Source organism: Solanum tuberosum, unplaced genomic scaffold, assembly GCF_000226075.1.
Source record: "Solanum tuberosum cultivar DM 1-3 516 R44 unplaced genomic scaffold, SolTub_3.0 scf00381, whole genome shotgun sequence".
Taxonomy (NCBI): Eukaryota; Viridiplantae; Streptophyta; class Magnoliopsida; order Solanales; family Solanaceae; genus Solanum; species Solanum tuberosum.
In genome coordinates this window covers 341309-358897 of record NW_006239304.1, presented here as the reverse complement: position 1 = coordinate 358897, position 17589 = coordinate 341309, and the positions used below count along the sequence as shown (strand labels likewise).

Here is a 17589-nt window from a genome sequence, read left to right as displayed (position 1 = left end):
TTTTTTAGGGTTGTTTTGAATTTAAAACAAAAGGGTAAAATCTAAATGGGTCTACAATACAATTCCTAGAAATCCAACTTGAAAAATTATGTTAAAAATGGAAAATAAAAACTGAAATAAATTTAATTGAGAGTTATCCTCCGTCTGTTCCATTTTATGTGACACTTTTTATTTTTCGAGAATCAAATAGTTTAAGTTTGACCGAAAATTTGCGCATGGTATCTTCAATTTTTTAAAAATGGAATTTATATATTTGTAAACTACGTAAATATCAAAGTATTATAAGTCACAATAATTAATAATTCAAAATATTTTAAAGATCTATAAAAAATTTAATATCAAAGATTAACTAAAGAGAGAGTAAAAGGGGAGAATGGAAAGTAGAAAAAAAGGAAATAAAAACGAATATATAGAGAGAAACTGAGGAAAAAAGTCAGAAAAGTAATTCTTCATGTGGGTTGTTGTATATGTAGAAAGACACGTGTACAATTAATGAGGCACAATTAATTTTATAGTACAATTTGAAATGCTTTGTGTACAACTTGGTAGTGTCGTGTTCGTCCTCTAAAGTCTCACTTCTAATAAGGAGTAAAATGAGTAATAATAATAATTGCAATGTTAGTCCTTGTAATTGTCATTTATAAAAGTTAATGTACAATTCTTTTTGCACGTTGTACAACTAATTTAATGCAGTCAAAAGTTAATGTACAAAATTCTATGCATGTTGTACAAGTAATTTAATGCGGTGTTAGTCCTTCTAAGTCTCATCTCTAAATAAGAGTAATTAATATAGCTATAGTATACTTTATTTATTTTTTCTGGATATATTTAATTATTAAATAGCAAATAACACTTTACACGCATAAAAAAAATTCCCCACTTTTTCTCTTCAATAGTTCGTTCCACTTTCGCAGCGTTCATTCATTATCCCAAATCAAGTTCATCTCTTTGTAGTATCCTTACAATCAGTCTCTTCCCCTCTCAAATCCTTACAATCAACGATTTTTGCTTGATTTTCTAAGGTTATTTGTGGTTTAGATTCATCAGGTATCTTCTAATTCCCATTTTTTTCATTGAAGGTTTTATATAGATATACGTTTATGCTATATTTTTAGGGTTGAAGTTGAAGGTTGTTTTCAATATTACCATATCGGAAATCAATACTCCTAGGAGGGTCACAAGAGGTACACATTATTCCGATAATTGCTTGGAAGGAATACCCTCGTTTGATTTGCGTATAACTCAAATGCAATCACAAATTTCAGCCTCCATTGCTGCGATGGAGATAGAGAAGCAATCAAAGTTTCACAATAAACCTATAACGTTGAATTTGAATGATGAATTAGAAAGGATTGGTTGTTCTAAAAGGAAAGAAGGTTCAACTCTAACAGTGGATGAAACAAAAACTGACAAGAAGAGAAAAGTCAAAGATGTTTTTGGTAGTTTTTCTTCCTTCCCTTCTTCTTGTTCTTCATTAACTACATGTTTTCCCCTCCTACCAGAAACAACATCTTTAACTTTTCTCCTCTTGTTAGTTTTTGTTTCATCCATTCTTAGAGTTGAACCTTCTTTCCTCTTAGAAGAACCAGTCCTTTCTGATTCATCATTCAAATTTAACGTTATAGGTTTATTGTGAAACTTTTATTGCTTCTCTATCCTAAAATTTGTGATTGCATTTGAGTTATACACAAATCAAACGAGGGTATTCCTTCCAAGCAATTATCAGAATAATGTGTATCTCTTGTGACCCTCCTAGGAGTATTGGTTTCCGACATTGTAATATTGAATACCTTCAACTTCAACCCTAAGAATATAGCATAAAGGTATATCTATATAAAAACTTTAATGAAAAAAGAGAAAAAAAATGATAATTAAAAGATATCTGATGAATCTGAACCACAAATAATCTCCGAAAATCAAGCAAAAATCGTTGATTATAAGGATTTGAGGGGGAAGAGACTTTGATTGTAAGGATACTACGAAAAGATGAACTTGATTTGGGGATAATGGAGGTGATTTGGGGATAATGAATGAACGCTGTTAAAGTGGAACTAAGAAAGAAAAAATAGATTTTAAAATTATTAAAACAAAACCAAACTACTGTTCCTCCCTCGTGAATTATCCAAAGATTGTCGTCCGACGGTGATTAGGGTAGAATATTAAACTATATATACATGATTTGGGGATGTTAGGCTTAAGTTTATACTTAATTTATAAGTTAATTGCTTCGAATCTGTCGTACTCAAAAAATACTTTTTAAAAAATATACTTCTTAATTATTTTTTTATTTTATTCCTTTATTCGTTCGGTTTATATCAAAGTTATTTTTAAATGGTAAAAGGGGCAAAAATATGTTCAATTTTATTATTTAAAGTGAATATACTCCTTATTACAAAATGGTGTATATGCACCCTCATGTTTAATAGATAGATGGTGTATATATCTTGATAGGTTAAATTTTTAAAAAAATATTACCTAGAACTATTTTTTAAATTTCAAAAATATCACGTAACTTTACAGAATGATCTCACCCATTTTCTTTATTAGGATTCGGACCCAAACCCGTTTTATGAGTGAGTAGATGAGGAATTGAGGTTTTTTTTTTCATTTGGGGTTGGGTAAGATCCGGAGGGGTAAAAAAATGTGTGAAGTAATTTTTTAACGTTGCGTAAAATTTTTTAAAACAAAAATTTATTTCTATTCACTAAAATTAATTAATTTATTTGGTTAACTAACCTTCAAAGCTAACTGATAATCATAAAAATACTCTAATTTTTATCTGGCTATTCGAAGTATTGCCGGCCAACCCTATATTTCTAAAGGATCAGATACAAAAATAAAATAAAAAACATTAGCAAACTTCTTTATACTGACTAATCAAAAAAAAAATTACAATGTCTATCCCATGTATGAAAAGACGGGGTCGTTTGGTTTGTGAACTAATTGATTATAGTTTTAAAATTATAATCTCAAGACTAATTTATTCAATCAAATACAAAATAAATTTAACATCATTCTTATAAATCCTAGCCAACCAACTAAGATTCCCCACTCAATAATTATAAAACAGCCTAATACAAAATAACAATTCTAACAATCATGTCAAGATCACATAAACCCATACAGAAGAAGTTAAGCCAATCATGACCACATGACCATATTAGTACAATCTTACGAGTGCAATCTGATAAAAATATACGCAAACGTTAATCCTTATCCCTACTTTATGAAGGTATGCGGTAGATTTATAATTCATTTTTCTTGTAAATAATACTTGCAATCAGTGCTGGCAAGTTAGTAATTATCAACTATTCACAAAAGAAGTCTACTCAATAGTTGGGGAGGTTGTTGAATTAATTAAACATAAGATATATAAACTTATAATAACATATGAAGAGAGAGATCATTTTTTGCATAAAACTTATTAGCTCCTTATACTTTCTCCTGGTATTAATTTAACTTGGTAACTTTTTTTGCCTCACTTTTATTTGACATGATCGTATGATTGAGATTTAATGTGAGGATTATTTTAACCTTAATAAAAAAAGCACTTTCTTACCAAATATATCGCTATACCAACTAATTTATCAATATGATAAAAATATACACTACATACACATTATATGGATATGTACGTTATAAGTATACTACATGTATGTTTGATGTAAAATATACACAATATATACATTTTTTATATATATTTTATAAATTAGATGACTAAATAATTCAGGTCCCTAACTTTCCCATAATGAAAAATGAGCAGGGGGTGGTGGTAGGGGTGGGGTGGGGGGAAGAAACAAGTTTGACTTTAACTTTTTCACTGTTATGTATGAATATTGACAAGTTGACATTTATTACTAGTGATGTTAGGGGTCCCTACCATGTTAACTAAAAGCTAAATCTATTAAGGACTTTTCTTTTTCTTCAATCACGTAAGATGCATGCTTCCTTCAAATAAATTGAGTAGAAAAAATGGAACAAAATAGAAATAAAATACAATAAATACAGGAAAAGGACAAGTGCGTTTGTTTTTCAACTATACTAGATTTCTGCAGTACCATATTAAATAGATTAGGTTCCTATATATCAACCAGTAACAGTACACAAACAAACAATCAACGTTTAAAGAAGAAAACGTAAGCTGTGGCAAATATATATATATATATAAAATATACTATTACAACGTTGAAATCAAGATGCATAAGCAAGTAGATTAACCATAGCCTACCAGTCAATAAACCAGATGCTAACTATGAAAAATCAAGGATTAAATTCCAATCCAAAAAAATTTAGGTGATTTATGTATTGATGGAAGGAAGGTAACAATCGCGAAGTCAATAATTTCATCAAGATATATGTAGTTTGAGACCGTTAAACCAAACATCAAACAAAAATTGCAATATATTTCATTCAAACCAACTTCAAACATGGACTATGCCAACTAAATAATTGTCTGAAGTGTTTTAAGACTGTTAGGTCAAACATATACTATATGTGTCTGAAATATGTGCAAATATACTTGCACACTTCGGTCATATGTGAATGAAGTTTAGTCATACCAACAAACATTCAACTACGAGTATGTCTAAAATTGTTCTCGAAATGGATAAACTTGCAAAAAAAAGTCTCCTATGACTTAAATAGTGGTCCCAAAATCGGATATTCGTACACTTCAGCACAGGCTGTGTGTAAACTAACGTTAAGAAAGAAAATATTAAATTCAATTAAAGGCCATTGCTCCAAGAAAATAAATTAGAGTAAATCCAGAAAAATTGCGTCTTGCCATTCGTCATCAATCATCAATTGCCTAAATAAATTCAAAGGTCCTCTTTATAGGATGTTTAATTTGTTAGTATTTAATTCCTTCTTGTTTGTTTACAAGGATAACTTTTCTATAAATAATAAATTTCTACAACTAACCTACATTATTAGGGATTAAACAAATACCTATAGCCTGCAAGATACTTCTTGTTTAATTTAGAGTATAAAACCAAGATCTAATTATACTTATTTATTCTTGTCTAAGCTGTTAAGATCTTAATACAAGCTAATAAAACTAGATAATTATCAGACATAATCCTAATTCTGATCAACCATGGACAGTCTTTATTTGTATTTCCCAGTTCTCTTCTTTGTTCTTTACATCATCAGCTATCATTTTCTTCACAAGCTACAAAATCTTCCCCCTAGCCCATTTCCAGTACTCCCTTTTATTGGCCATCTCTACTTATTGGGTAAACCTTTCCATAGAGCTTTATTCAAAGTCTCGAATCGTTATGGTTCAGTAGTGTTTCTTCAATTTGGCTCTCGTCCTGTCCTCCTTGTTTCATCACCTTCAGCAGCGGAAGAATGTTTTACTAAAAATGATATCATCTTTGCCAATCGTCCTGATTTTCTTAGTGGTAAGCATTTCGGGTACAATTTTACTAGCCTTGCTTGGTCTTCCTATGGAGAGCACTGGAGAAATCTTCGAAGAATTTCCTCTCTTGAAGTTTTATCTTCCTATAGAATCCAGACACTATCTAGCATCCGTTCTGATGAAATAAACTACCTGATTCGTAGACTCTTTAGAGTCTCCATAGAGAGTTCGGAAAAAATTGTGGAGATGAAATCATCTCTTTTTAACTTCACGTTCAATGTGCTATCGAGAATGATTGCAGGGAAAAGGTACTATGGAGAGAAAGTAGAGAACTCGAAAGAAGCTAAGCTATTCCAGGATATATCAAAGGCTACAATAATAACAATTCCAAAGGCTAATATTTTGGATTTCTTGCCATTTATGAGGTGGTTTGGTTTGCATGATGTTGAGGAGAAGATGATGGAACTACAGAAGAAGAGAGATAACTTTATGCAAAAGGAAATAGACGAGCATCGTCGATTAAAGACCAATGGTTCTTTTCCTTCAGCAGAGGTTGTGGCAGGGAAGAAGAAAACTATCATGGAAGTCTTGTTAGATTTACAGAAAACAGACCCCGAGTACTACACAGATGAAACAATTAGAAGCCTAATGTTGGTAAGACTATCAGACATGATCTATATGTTTTTGTTTTTATTTTTGTACATGAAGATACACTCTGAAGATTATTTTTATTGTTTTCTTTGCTTGTGTTATCTTGAGTTTATACTATGTTAGGCTTCAGATTGAACTGGACACAAATTGGTATATTGTTAGTGTTTCTTAATAAAAAGACATGCTTAGATGAATCTAAATGTTCTGTACTAAGATTGATATATACTCCCTTTTGTTTCAATTTGTTTGTAATACTTTTCTTTTTAGTTTGTTTCGAAAAAGAATGTTTATTTCCTGATTTGACAACAGTTTAATTCCAACATACCATTATTTCCTGTTTGACAACAGTTTAATTCCAACATACCACATTTAAGACTACAAGATTCAAAAGTTTTTTTTTCTTTCTTTAACTCTGTGTCAAGTCAAACTAAGACAAACAAATTAAAATGGAGGGAGTACATAGTATAGGCAGGTGACATTGACTTTTTTAATTCTACTTATATATTCCCTACCCTACCCTGGATCTAGATCTTGAAATGAAAGCTACCTTGGAACTTTCAAAATCATTGACCCTATTGTCTTTGCTTCTGTCTATATCTACTGTTCCTTCAATTGTTGTTGACTAGTTTATACACTCTGTTTTCTTATGTATGCAGGTCCTACTCCAAGCTGGATCAGATACTTCAGCTGTAACACTAGAATGGGCTTTTTCACACTTGCTTGACAATCCAGAAATCTTAAAGACAGCGCAGACAGAAATTGACAATCAGGTTGGACAAGATCGCCTAATTGATGAATCCGATTTGGCTCAACTTCCATACATCCGATGCATCATCAATGAGACATTGCGGATGCATCCAGCAGCCCCTTTACTTGTGCCTCACCTTTCATCAGAAGAGTGCAAGGTTGCAGGCTATCGAGTTCCGCGTGGAACAGTCCTATTAGTGAATGCATGGGGGATACATCATGACCCTAAGGTATGGGAGGAGCCACAAAAGTTCAATCCTGGTAGATTTTTAGGCTTTGAAGGTGTCAAAGAGGGCTGCAAGTTTATTCCATTTGGATCAGGAAGGAGGGGTTGCCCTGGTGAGAACCTAGCAATTCATGTCATTGGATTGGCACTAGGCTCACTTCTTCAATGCTTTGAGTGGGATAAGCCCAATAGGGAGATCATCGATATGAGTGAAGGCACTGGATTCACACTTTCACCAAAGGTTCAGCCGCTATTAGCAAAATGTTCTCCACGACTACACATGGTTAAACTTCTTTCTGAAATCTAATCCTAACCAAGATTCTAATAATGTACGCCATTACTTCCACATGAATAACTAAGCAATTTTAAGATCCAATTTTCTTATTCTATCATTCAGCGATGAAACCTTATAATATTGAGTACAAAAAACAAAGAGGAATTGTGAGGGAAGAAGAGCAAATCATTTTTTGAAGCAAGAATATAACAAAGCATAAGGAATACCTCATAGCATAAGTTCCATAATGGTAACTATAGTACTGCAGAGGATTCAGTTGTTAATAGAGCATATTGATTCTTGGAGCTGGCATTATCACCTTAGCTTCCATCAAACAGATAGTATGCATGTTTAACACTCACAACTAGTATCAGATTATCAATAATAGCAAAGCTTCTCTAATATCAAAGGCCCATTATTAGAAGGCAATCCGTGACTGTAAAGTTGAATAGTCATTAGTGTAGAGAGTTCGAACTAATATGGCCACATAACTAAATTTTATTATCTCAGAAAGTCATTTTCTTTATTGAAAAACATTGGAATAATCAAGAAGAGATGTGACTTTATGAGATAATAATAATTAGTTGAGTGATTATGTGGGAAATCAACTCTCTAAATACAATAGTAACCAAATGGAAAATAGCAATTTATAGTGCATCTTGGAGCACAATTACCAAAAGCTTCTTTTACACGGTTAACAGGAAAGCAATTCAAATTTGAAGTCACGAATTGAATATCACTTTGGGTCGCTTCCCAATGTCAATAACTGATGATTACACAATTCGAACAATTTAACAAAATTAGAGTTATAACTTCTTCAGCACTATACTGCCCCCTTAGAAATTAGAGTCATGACATAATAATTAGAGTTATAGCTTCTTCAGTACTATACCATCCCCTTAGAAATATGCAGAGAAATTACAAAGTATAATCAATATCTTAGGGTGAAATTAACGAAAACCAAAATTAAGCTGAGCAAAGGTAAACCCCAGGCGTTTCCGCAAGAATTTCAAATAAAATTCATTGAACTTCACCAACATAACTCATAAGACTCATAAATTCATTGAGGTCAAGAAGGTATAAGCACTCGAACACACATATATGGAGAGAATCTGAAAATGAAGATGTATAATGCAAGTGAAATTGAACTTACTTTGATCAGAATGTGAAGGCCTTGTTCATACTCCTATTGTTGGATTTGGCGATTGAGCAAAAGGAAGAAAATTGTGCTTCTGAGTTCCGATTCATTGTCGACCTATTCAATTTTCCATATCTCTTCCGTTTAGCTATTGTTGTTTGAAAATTAGAGTTTTAAGATGATGTTGCAACATTTTGGATCTATTGTTTTATGGGTATCAATAATGGAAAAAATTACCTAACTAAGCAAACATGCTACTATAACTATTTAACCACAGGGTATCACTTTCATAAACTATTCAGTTCTGATTTTGGTTTAATTTTACTTGGGGACAATATTTACATGTCTAGAAATAATGATTGATATGTATCTGTGTATAGATACACTTAATACATCAGTGCATATTTGATATTGGTTTATTTGATGAATGTATAAGTGCATATTTGATACCAGATACGCATATCTAAGCACGGATACATCAATGTATATTTGATACTTGATACATGAAATTGGATGAAACTGATAAAGGATACACCGGATAAAATTGATATTGGATACACTGATGATATTGATATTGAATACATATACGCTGAATATATCAATGCATATTTGATACTGGACAAATGAACCTAATTAGAGTACATCCAGAAAAATTGCATCTTGTCATTTGTCATCAATCATCAATTGCCTAAATAAATTATAAGGTCCTGTTTATTGGATATTTACTTGTTAGTATTTAATTCCTTCCTGTTTGTTTACAAGGATAAATTTTCTATAAATAATAAATTTCTACAACTAACCTACATTATTAGGGATTCAACAAATACCTAGCCTACAAAGATTGATCAATTTAGATTACAAAACCAAGATTTGATGACACTCATTTATTGTTGTCTAAGCTGCAAAGATCTTAATACAAGCTAATAAAACTAGATAATTATCAGAAATAATACTACAATTCTGGTCATCCATGGACAATCTTTATCTGTATTTCCCAGTTCTGTTCCTTGTTCATTATATCATCAGCCGCCATTTTCTTAACAAGTTACAAAACCTTCCACCTAGCCCATTTCCAACACTCCCTTTTATTGGCCATCTCTACTTATTGAGTAAACCTTTCCATAGGGCTTTATTCAAAGTCTCGAATCGTTATGGTTCAGTAGTGTTTCTTCAATTTGGCTCTCGGCCTGTCCTCCTTGTTTCATCACCTTTAGTAGCAGAAGACTGTTTTACTAAAAATGATATCATCTTTGCCAATCGTCCTGATTTTCTCAGTGGTAAGTATTTCGGGTACAATTTTACTAGCCTCGCTTGGTCTTCTTATGGAGAGCACTGGAGAAATCTTCGAAGAATTTCCACTCTTGAAGTTTTATCTTCCTATAGAATTCAGACACTATCAAGCATCCGTTCTGATAAAATAAACTACCTGATTCGTAGACTCTTTAGAGTCTCCATAGAGAATTTGGAAAAAATTGTGGAGATGAAATCATCTCTTTTTAACTTCACGTTCAACGTGATATCGAGAATGATTGCAGGGAAAAGATACTATGGAGAGAACTCAAAAGAAGCTATGCTATTCCAGGATATATCAAAGGAAACAATAAACACTACTCCAAAGGCTAATATTTTGGATTTCTTGCCATTTATGAGGTGGTTTGGATTGCATAGTGTTGAGGAAAAGATGATGGAACTACAGAAGAAGAGAGATAACTTTATGCGAAAGGAAATAGACGAGCATCGTCGATTAAAGACCAGTGGTTCTTTTCCTTCAGCAGAGGTTGTGGCAGGGAAGAAGAAAACTATCATGGAAGTCTTGTTAGATTTACAGAAAACAGACCCCGAATACTACACAGATGAAACAATTAGAAACCTACTGCTGGTAAGACTATCAGACATCTATATTTTTTCTTTTTGTACATGAAGATTATCTTCATTGTTTTCTTTGCTTGTGTTATCTTGAGTTAATACTATGTTAAGCTTCAGATGGAACTTGATACAAATTGGTATTCTGCTGGGGTTTCTTGATAAAAAGACATGATTAGATGAGTCTAAATGCTTCCGTACCAAGATTGATTTATACTCCCTTTTGTTTCAATTTGTTTGTATTACTTCTCTTTTTTGTTTAAAAAAGAGTGTCTTTTTCCTAATTTGACAGCTCTTAAATTTCAACATACCACATGACATGTTTAGACACAAGATTCAAAAGTCTTCTTTACTTTCTTTCACTTTCTGTCAAGTCAAACTAGTACAAATAAATTGAACGGGACGGTGAAACAAACTCGATTCCAACAGAAACACAGTTATATATATTAATCACTGAATACAAGTTACAATGTAGGATAGGCACAACAAAATAATAATACACTAACTAAGGAGAGATTAACCGAGAAAGAAGTAACCAGAAAGGGATGAGATACAAGACCATAGAAAGGAAATGAGAGGATAGAAAGCCAGAGCTTGACATAATAATTTTCCATAACCGTTCTTCTAATTCCTAGTCCTTTTTAACAAAGTGTAAATGGGTCTGGATCCCAAATAAAACTCTCTAATAGCCCGTAGGCCCTTATGGGGTCAGTTTGGTTCACAACAGACGGAGTACATAGTATAGGCAGGTGATATTGACTATTATAATTCTACTTACATATGCCTTACCCTACCCTGGATATAGATCTTGAAATGAAAGCTATATTTGAACTACCAAAACCATTGACCCTACAGAGTGTCTTTGCTTCTGTCTATATCTACTGTTCCTTTAAATGTTGTTAACTAGTTTATACATTCTGTTTTCTTATGCATGCAGATCCTACTCCAAGCTGGATCAGATATTTCAGCAGTAACACTAGAATGGGCTTTTTCACGCTTGCTTGACAATCGAGAAATTTTAAAGACGGCACAGACTGAAATTGACAATCAGGTTGGACAAGACCGGATGAATCCAATTTGGCTCAACTTCCTTACATCAGATGCATCATCGATGAGACATTGCGGATGCATCCAGCAGCCCCTTTACTTGTGCCTCACCTTTCATCAGAAGAGTGCAAAGTTGCAGGATATCGAGTTCCGCGTGGAACAATCCTATTAGTGAATGCATGGGGGATACATCATGACTCTAAGGTATTGGAGGATCCAGAAAAGTTCAATCCTGATAGATTTATAGGCTTTGACAGTGTCAAAGAGGGCTGCAAGTTTATTCCGTTTGGATCAGGAAGGAGGGGTTGCCCTGGTGAGAACCTAGCAATTCATGTCATTGGATTGGCACTAGGCTCACTTCTTCAATGTTTTGAGTGGGATAAGCCCAATAGTGAGATCATTGATATGAGCGAAGGCACTGGATTCACAATTTCACCAAAGGTTCAGCCGCTATTAGCAAAATGTTCTCCACGACCACACATGGTTAAACTTCTTTCTGAAATATGAGATTCTAATAATGTACGCCATCATAATTCCACATGAATAACTATGCATTTTTCAGATCCAATTTTCTTATTCTATCATTTAGCAACAAAACCTTATAATAACAATTACGAAAAACAAAAAGGAATCGTGCAGGTAAGAAGAGGTGCAAATCATTTTTTGAAGCAAGATATAGCAAAGCATAAGGAACACCATACAACATAAGTTCCATGATAGTAACTATAGTACTGCAGAGGATTCAGTTGTTAACAAAGCATATTGATTCTTAGAGCTGGCATTATCACCCGAACTTTCATCAAACAGATAGTATGCATGTATAACACTAACCAACTAGCATCAGATTATCAATAATAGCAAAGCGTCTCTAATATCATAGGGCAATCCGCGACTGAAACTTTGAATAGTCGATTCTAGTTTAGCGAGTTCGATTTCTGGTGTGGTCGCTCAACTAATACTTATTATCTCATTTCAAATAAAATTCATCAACATAACTCATAAGAATCACAAATTCATTGAGGTCTAGAACGTATAAACAGTTGAACACACGCATATATGGACAGAATCCGAAAACGAAGATGTATAATGCAAGTGAAATTGAACTTACATTGATCAGAAAGTTCATATTACTACTGCTGGATATGGCGATTGGGCAAAACGAAGAGATATTCGACGCCGACGGGAGGTTTGCCGTTTGTGCTTCTGAGTTGCAACATTTTGGGCAACTCTAAATTTGATCATTTGCATTAATTGCTTCTTTTTAAGTTTTGGATAAAAAATATATTCCCAGTTATAATGTTTTTATGGGTTCAACAATTGACTCTTAATACTATATCAATATGATTTCATGAATAATTGTTGTTGAAGTAGTCGGTCTAGCTATAAATTCTACAATGCATAGAATATTGTTCCTAAGCAAAAAAATTCGTACACAGAGATATTTGAGACTTTTTAAGTAAAATCAATTCTCTCGAAAGAAGGAAAATTTGCACAAATTACCTCTTTTGATGCCAAACTTTCTTTTTTTTTTTAATTTCTTTTACTTTACTAATTGAATTTCAACTTTTCGATTAATTGAAGACATAATCTAAAGTGCGGCCTTAGTAAAAAGTGTGATAGAAATATGAAAAATAAATCCATGAAAACTAACCATTTTGTATAACTCATACAATTCAAATTGAAAAGAGTTTTCATTCAAGAAATCTCATTCAATAACAAAATAAAAACTTTAGCTAACTTATAAACCATGTTGTTTATATATATATATATAATCGTCTACTAATAGATCTAGGCTTGCATTAGATTATCAAAAATATAATTTTCTTTAAAAGATGAGATTGGATAGTGGATAGGATCAAAATTTCATAATGGACAAGGAGAATAACAAAGCCGGGCCAGACATACTAAACAAGTGGTGTGAAAAACTTTGAATGAACTAATGGTGCTGCTTTAAGATGCCACCATTTTAGTTTCATGGTTAAAATAGAACCATCTACTCATCAATCTAGGATAAATTTGTGTGTGGGGGCAAAATAATGTTCCTCATGCTAAAAATGGAATGACCAAGTTAGAAAAAGGTCCAAAAGTTTTGCTCCCTCCCCTCCGTTCCTATTTACACGTCGGTCTTACTAAATATAAATGTTTTTTAATCTTTGTCATTTCACCAAATCAATGCATAAATGACATTATTCTTTCTAATCTACCCTTGAGAGTTACTCCCTCTGTCCATTTTTAGTTGTCATGATTTCCTTTTTTAGAGTCAAACGACAAGAACTTTGACTAACATTTTACTATGTATTTTTTCATCGCATTGATATGCAAAAAAATGCAATTTATACTACTTTTTCGTATAGCTTTTGAAAATCTGAATTTTTGTTTTAAATATCGAATTAATGTAATCTAATTTAACTTTAAAAATTAGTCAAACTGACTTTCGAAAAGCGCAACATGAAAACTAAAAATGGACGGAGGGAGTATTAGCTTAGAAAGTATGAATTTGACCAACATAGAAAAGCTAAATAATTTATTCATATTCATTGGTCAAACTAATTAATCAAAATAAATTAAGTCATGTTCATTTATTGAAAAAATGACATCAAGAGAACACTAAATAAGGATACATTAATAAATTTACCTAATTTCTTAAAGGGTGTAAAATCTAAAATAATGACATTTAAATAGGAACGGATGGAGTAATGTCACTTCTGTATCTTATACTGGTGGCATTTGATATAGCAAGAATTGGTACTTTAGTACTATATTTACTTTTGTTACTAGTAATTAGTTTGATATGCTTTGTTTGAGTGGATGATCTATCGAAAATAATCTCCTATATCATAAGGTAGGAATAAAATAAGTAGAGGTGGACTCAGATATGAAGACAGTGAGTGCACCACTAAAGACATATGAACTAGTCAAAGTGACGTCCCGCCATTTTATTAAAAAGGAAAAAATATATATTTAATGAGAATTAATTCATAAACCTTTAGGTAAATAACTCAATCTTCAATCAAATGCATCATTTGTTCTTCTTAAAGTATGAGTGTCAACATATAATATTATATCAATTTTAAAAAAAAAAAATACATATACGTAAAATACCTAATTTTACAAAGAGATCACACATTCATATACTCCATATTTTTACCTTTAACTTAGTTTATACTTTATATAGGTGCACATTACTCTCCCCGATACTTCTTCGGAAAGTGAGATGACTAGTTAGTTGATGGGTTGATGCTCTAGAAAACAAAAACAGGAATATTTGAACAGAATAAGTATAATGCCTTCTTGCTTTCGTTTTAGAAAAGAAAAAAAAAACTTTAGAAGACCAAAGAACTTCATTTTGATAAGATTTGAGTATAAAATATAAAATTCTGTTATGATATGTCCCTCATACTTTTAGTGCATTTCATACGTTTTCTTTTTTTTCCCCTAAACGACGTAATTCTTTGCCTAATGAATTACGCAATTCGATTGTGTCCATCTTATATTTCCAAAAGTCTATAAATTAAGATCCACTTTCATGATTTTTTTTTTAATTCATACCTAATATGTTTATGTCAAATTATTTAAAAAAAATAGAGGATATGTAGAGAAAATTACGTGTATAAGCAAATATATACTAGTTAATTAGTTAACATAACTATAGTTTGCCTTAATTACAATTCGCGATATACTTTTAGCTATAATTATGCGGCTCAGTTTTTTAGTTTTGTATAATTCACACGTTTGTATAATTCAAAATTTTTATAATATAATTTGTATAACTTTTGTATAATATAACTGTTCACACTTCTGATGTTTGTAATTGTATAAATTTGTTACTTCGAGTTTATACAAAAATAACTGAATTATATAAATGTACCCGTGAATTATATAGACCTGCGAATTATACAAATGAGACAGCTTCAACTGTAGCTACAACCCGTAAATATGCAAACTATAGCTATGGAACATAATTAAGTTTATTATAATGGCTATTTGTGAAAGTTTCCCTATGTAGAGAATGGTTAGCATAGAGGATTAAAAATCCTTGTGTTTGTGATTCAATCTTGAGCAAGCCGAGTAAGAGTTGTATTCAGGATTTTGAAAGGATGTATGCACTATTACGAAAAGATGCAAATTTGATTAGTTTGACCTTTACGTTCTTAATATAAACCGTTAAATTTTTAAAAATATAGGTCTAGAATATATAATACTACTAATTTAAAAAAAATATATATACACATTTGATTTAATTATGTAAATCTTTTAGGAATTTTTTATGTAACACACTTGAACTTTTAAAGACTAAAGCAAAAAAATAAAAGAAAAATAGTTGAAACGCCCAAAAGTGTTATCGATAACCACTTGAAAATGTGTTGCTCAAAAAAATAATATAATATAAGATTTAAATTAAATTTATATCCTCAATTAATCGAATTGCTCAAAAAAATAATATAATATAAGATTTAAATTAAATTTATATCCTCAATTAATCGAATTGCTCAAAAAAATAATATAATATAAGATTTAAATTAAATTTATATCCTCAATTAATCGAATTGCTCAAAAAAATAATATAATATAAGATTTAAATTAAATTTATATCCTCAATTAATCGAATTGCTCAAAAAAATAATATAATATAAGATTTAAATTAAATTTATATCCTCAATTAATTGAGAACGAGACAGATTTAGAAAAAAATTATTATAAGCGTGATTTTAAAAGCTAAAATTATACATTAATTAGTCACGGCAAAAGAGGGTAATTTTGTATATAAACGCATGCATTAATATTATAACCATTGTGCAAATAATAAATATTACCAAAAAAATACACAATTCACGTATAATATTTATCCACTTTAATTAGGTCACAAAAAATAAAGCATGCGATATTCTTCTCTGTTCTTCTAAATTAATTGTTCTTTTATTATTTTATACGAAGTTATTAATAGAAAAAACAAAATAATGTGTCTATTTCTTTGTACTAAAGATGAATCCACTTCGAAAAAAGGATTTCAACAAATTATTGATTGCATTAAAGATACTTCTAATGCTTTAATAAATAAAACTTGTAACTAACATGGATTGTGATGACGAGTAGGATTCCTTCATCCTTAATTAGATGTTTCGATTTCAAGCCTATATTATAAATTATAATAATGAAATTATTTTGTTAGGGGCGTCACAATAATCTCAAAAATAAATCTTATAACATGTAAATTTAAATTTAATCAAACTTCAAAATAAGCATCGAATAAAAAAAATGTGACCACAATATGCCTTTGCTCCAAGCATCTAAGTAAGTTCGTGCAATTCGTTTGTTTTAAGCATTAAAAAAGAAAACTTTACACAGTGATGATATGACACAGCAAAATTGAATTATTTTTCGAAAAGAGAACTTTTGGGAAAGAAAAATAAAAGCGACAAATTTCTTTATATTTTTAACTTTTGTTCTTTTTTCCACCTTTTGCCTAATTAAGCACTAATTGATTATCATGTACCTATCAAGTAAAGAGTAGCGTAATATAAGAAAATTATATTTTTAAAAAAGTATTCACTCTGTCTCAATTTATGTAATACTTTTCGTTTTTTTGAGAGTCAAACAGTTTAAGTTTGACTGAGAATTTGCGCATGAAATATTCAAATTCTTTGAAATGAAATTTATATATTTATAAACTATGTAAAAAGTACTATAAGACACAATAATTGACAATTAAAACTATTTAAAAGATATATGAAAAATTTACGATCAAAGATAGACTTATTTAAATTTTGAAATCCAAAAAAGTGCTACATAAATTGAGACAGATGGAGTACTACTTTCTGTATTTCATTTTACGTGGCATATTTTTTGGAGCAAGTCATATAAAGAAATAAAGTTCCACATTTCTAAGTAGGCGTCTAGCCATGCGATACCATATCACGATATGGTGTCGTGAGATGGAATCAGCGTTTGGACATGCGATTTTACGCTGATTCCATCTCATGATTCCATATCATGAGAGGTGATACCATATTCTCCAAAAATATTTTAATACAATAATTGATCCATGAGTTTATATTTTGTTAAAAACAACCCCACATTTATATCTACTAACCATTTGTTTCATATATAAATAAAATTTATAATCACATCATTACTTTTTAAAATTTATTATTCTCACCAATATAAAATTTATTATTACTTTAAATTTGGTGAATATAAATGATAAAGTAGAAATTCATTTGGTGAATATAAATAAGAACGAAGGGAGTAATACTTTTTTGATTTTTCATAATAAAAAAAAACGT

At 31.0% G+C, this 17589-nt stretch overlaps 1 protein-coding gene and 1 long non-coding RNA gene across 3 annotated transcripts in view; one reads left to right on the top strand and one right to left on the bottom strand.

Moving 5' to 3' along the window:
- LOC102579497 (uncharacterized) overlaps nucleotides 1–12901 on the bottom strand; it is a 25451-nt gene extending 12550 nt beyond the window's left edge. Inside the window, exons 1-2 of one of the 2 annotated variants that reach the window (XR_368477.2) lie at nucleotides 12414–12901; nucleotides 8411–8512 (exon numbers count right to left, since the gene is read on the bottom strand). This is a non-coding gene — a long non-coding RNA (uncharacterized lncRNA). The remainder of the gene's footprint in view (nucleotides 1–8410; nucleotides 8513–12413) is intronic. The other variant, XR_368478.2, reaches the window with a different exon arrangement.
- Nucleotides 4202–7356, top strand: LOC102579172 (cytochrome P450 81D1-like). Its single transcript, XM_006362014.2, has 2 exons — nucleotides 4202–6013; nucleotides 6667–7356. The coding sequence occupies exons 1-2, from the start codon at nucleotides 5096–5098 to the stop codon at nucleotides 7288–7290; spliced, it is 1542 nt and encodes a 513-aa protein (XP_006362076.1). The 5' UTR covers nucleotides 4202–5095; the 3' UTR covers nucleotides 7291–7356.
- Nucleotides 12902–17589: the final 4688 nt, after the last annotated feature.

Bases quoted from the DNA above. Each gene is read 5' to 3' on its own strand.
- LOC102579172 (XM_006362014.2), top strand. From the start codon at position 5,096: ATGGACAGTCTTTATTTGTATTTCCCAGTTCTCTTCTTTGTTCTTTAC. The intron at 6,014-6,666 runs GTAAGACTATCA...TTATGTATGCAG, and splicing joins CAATTAGAAGCCTAATGTTG to GTCCTACTCCAAGCTGGATC.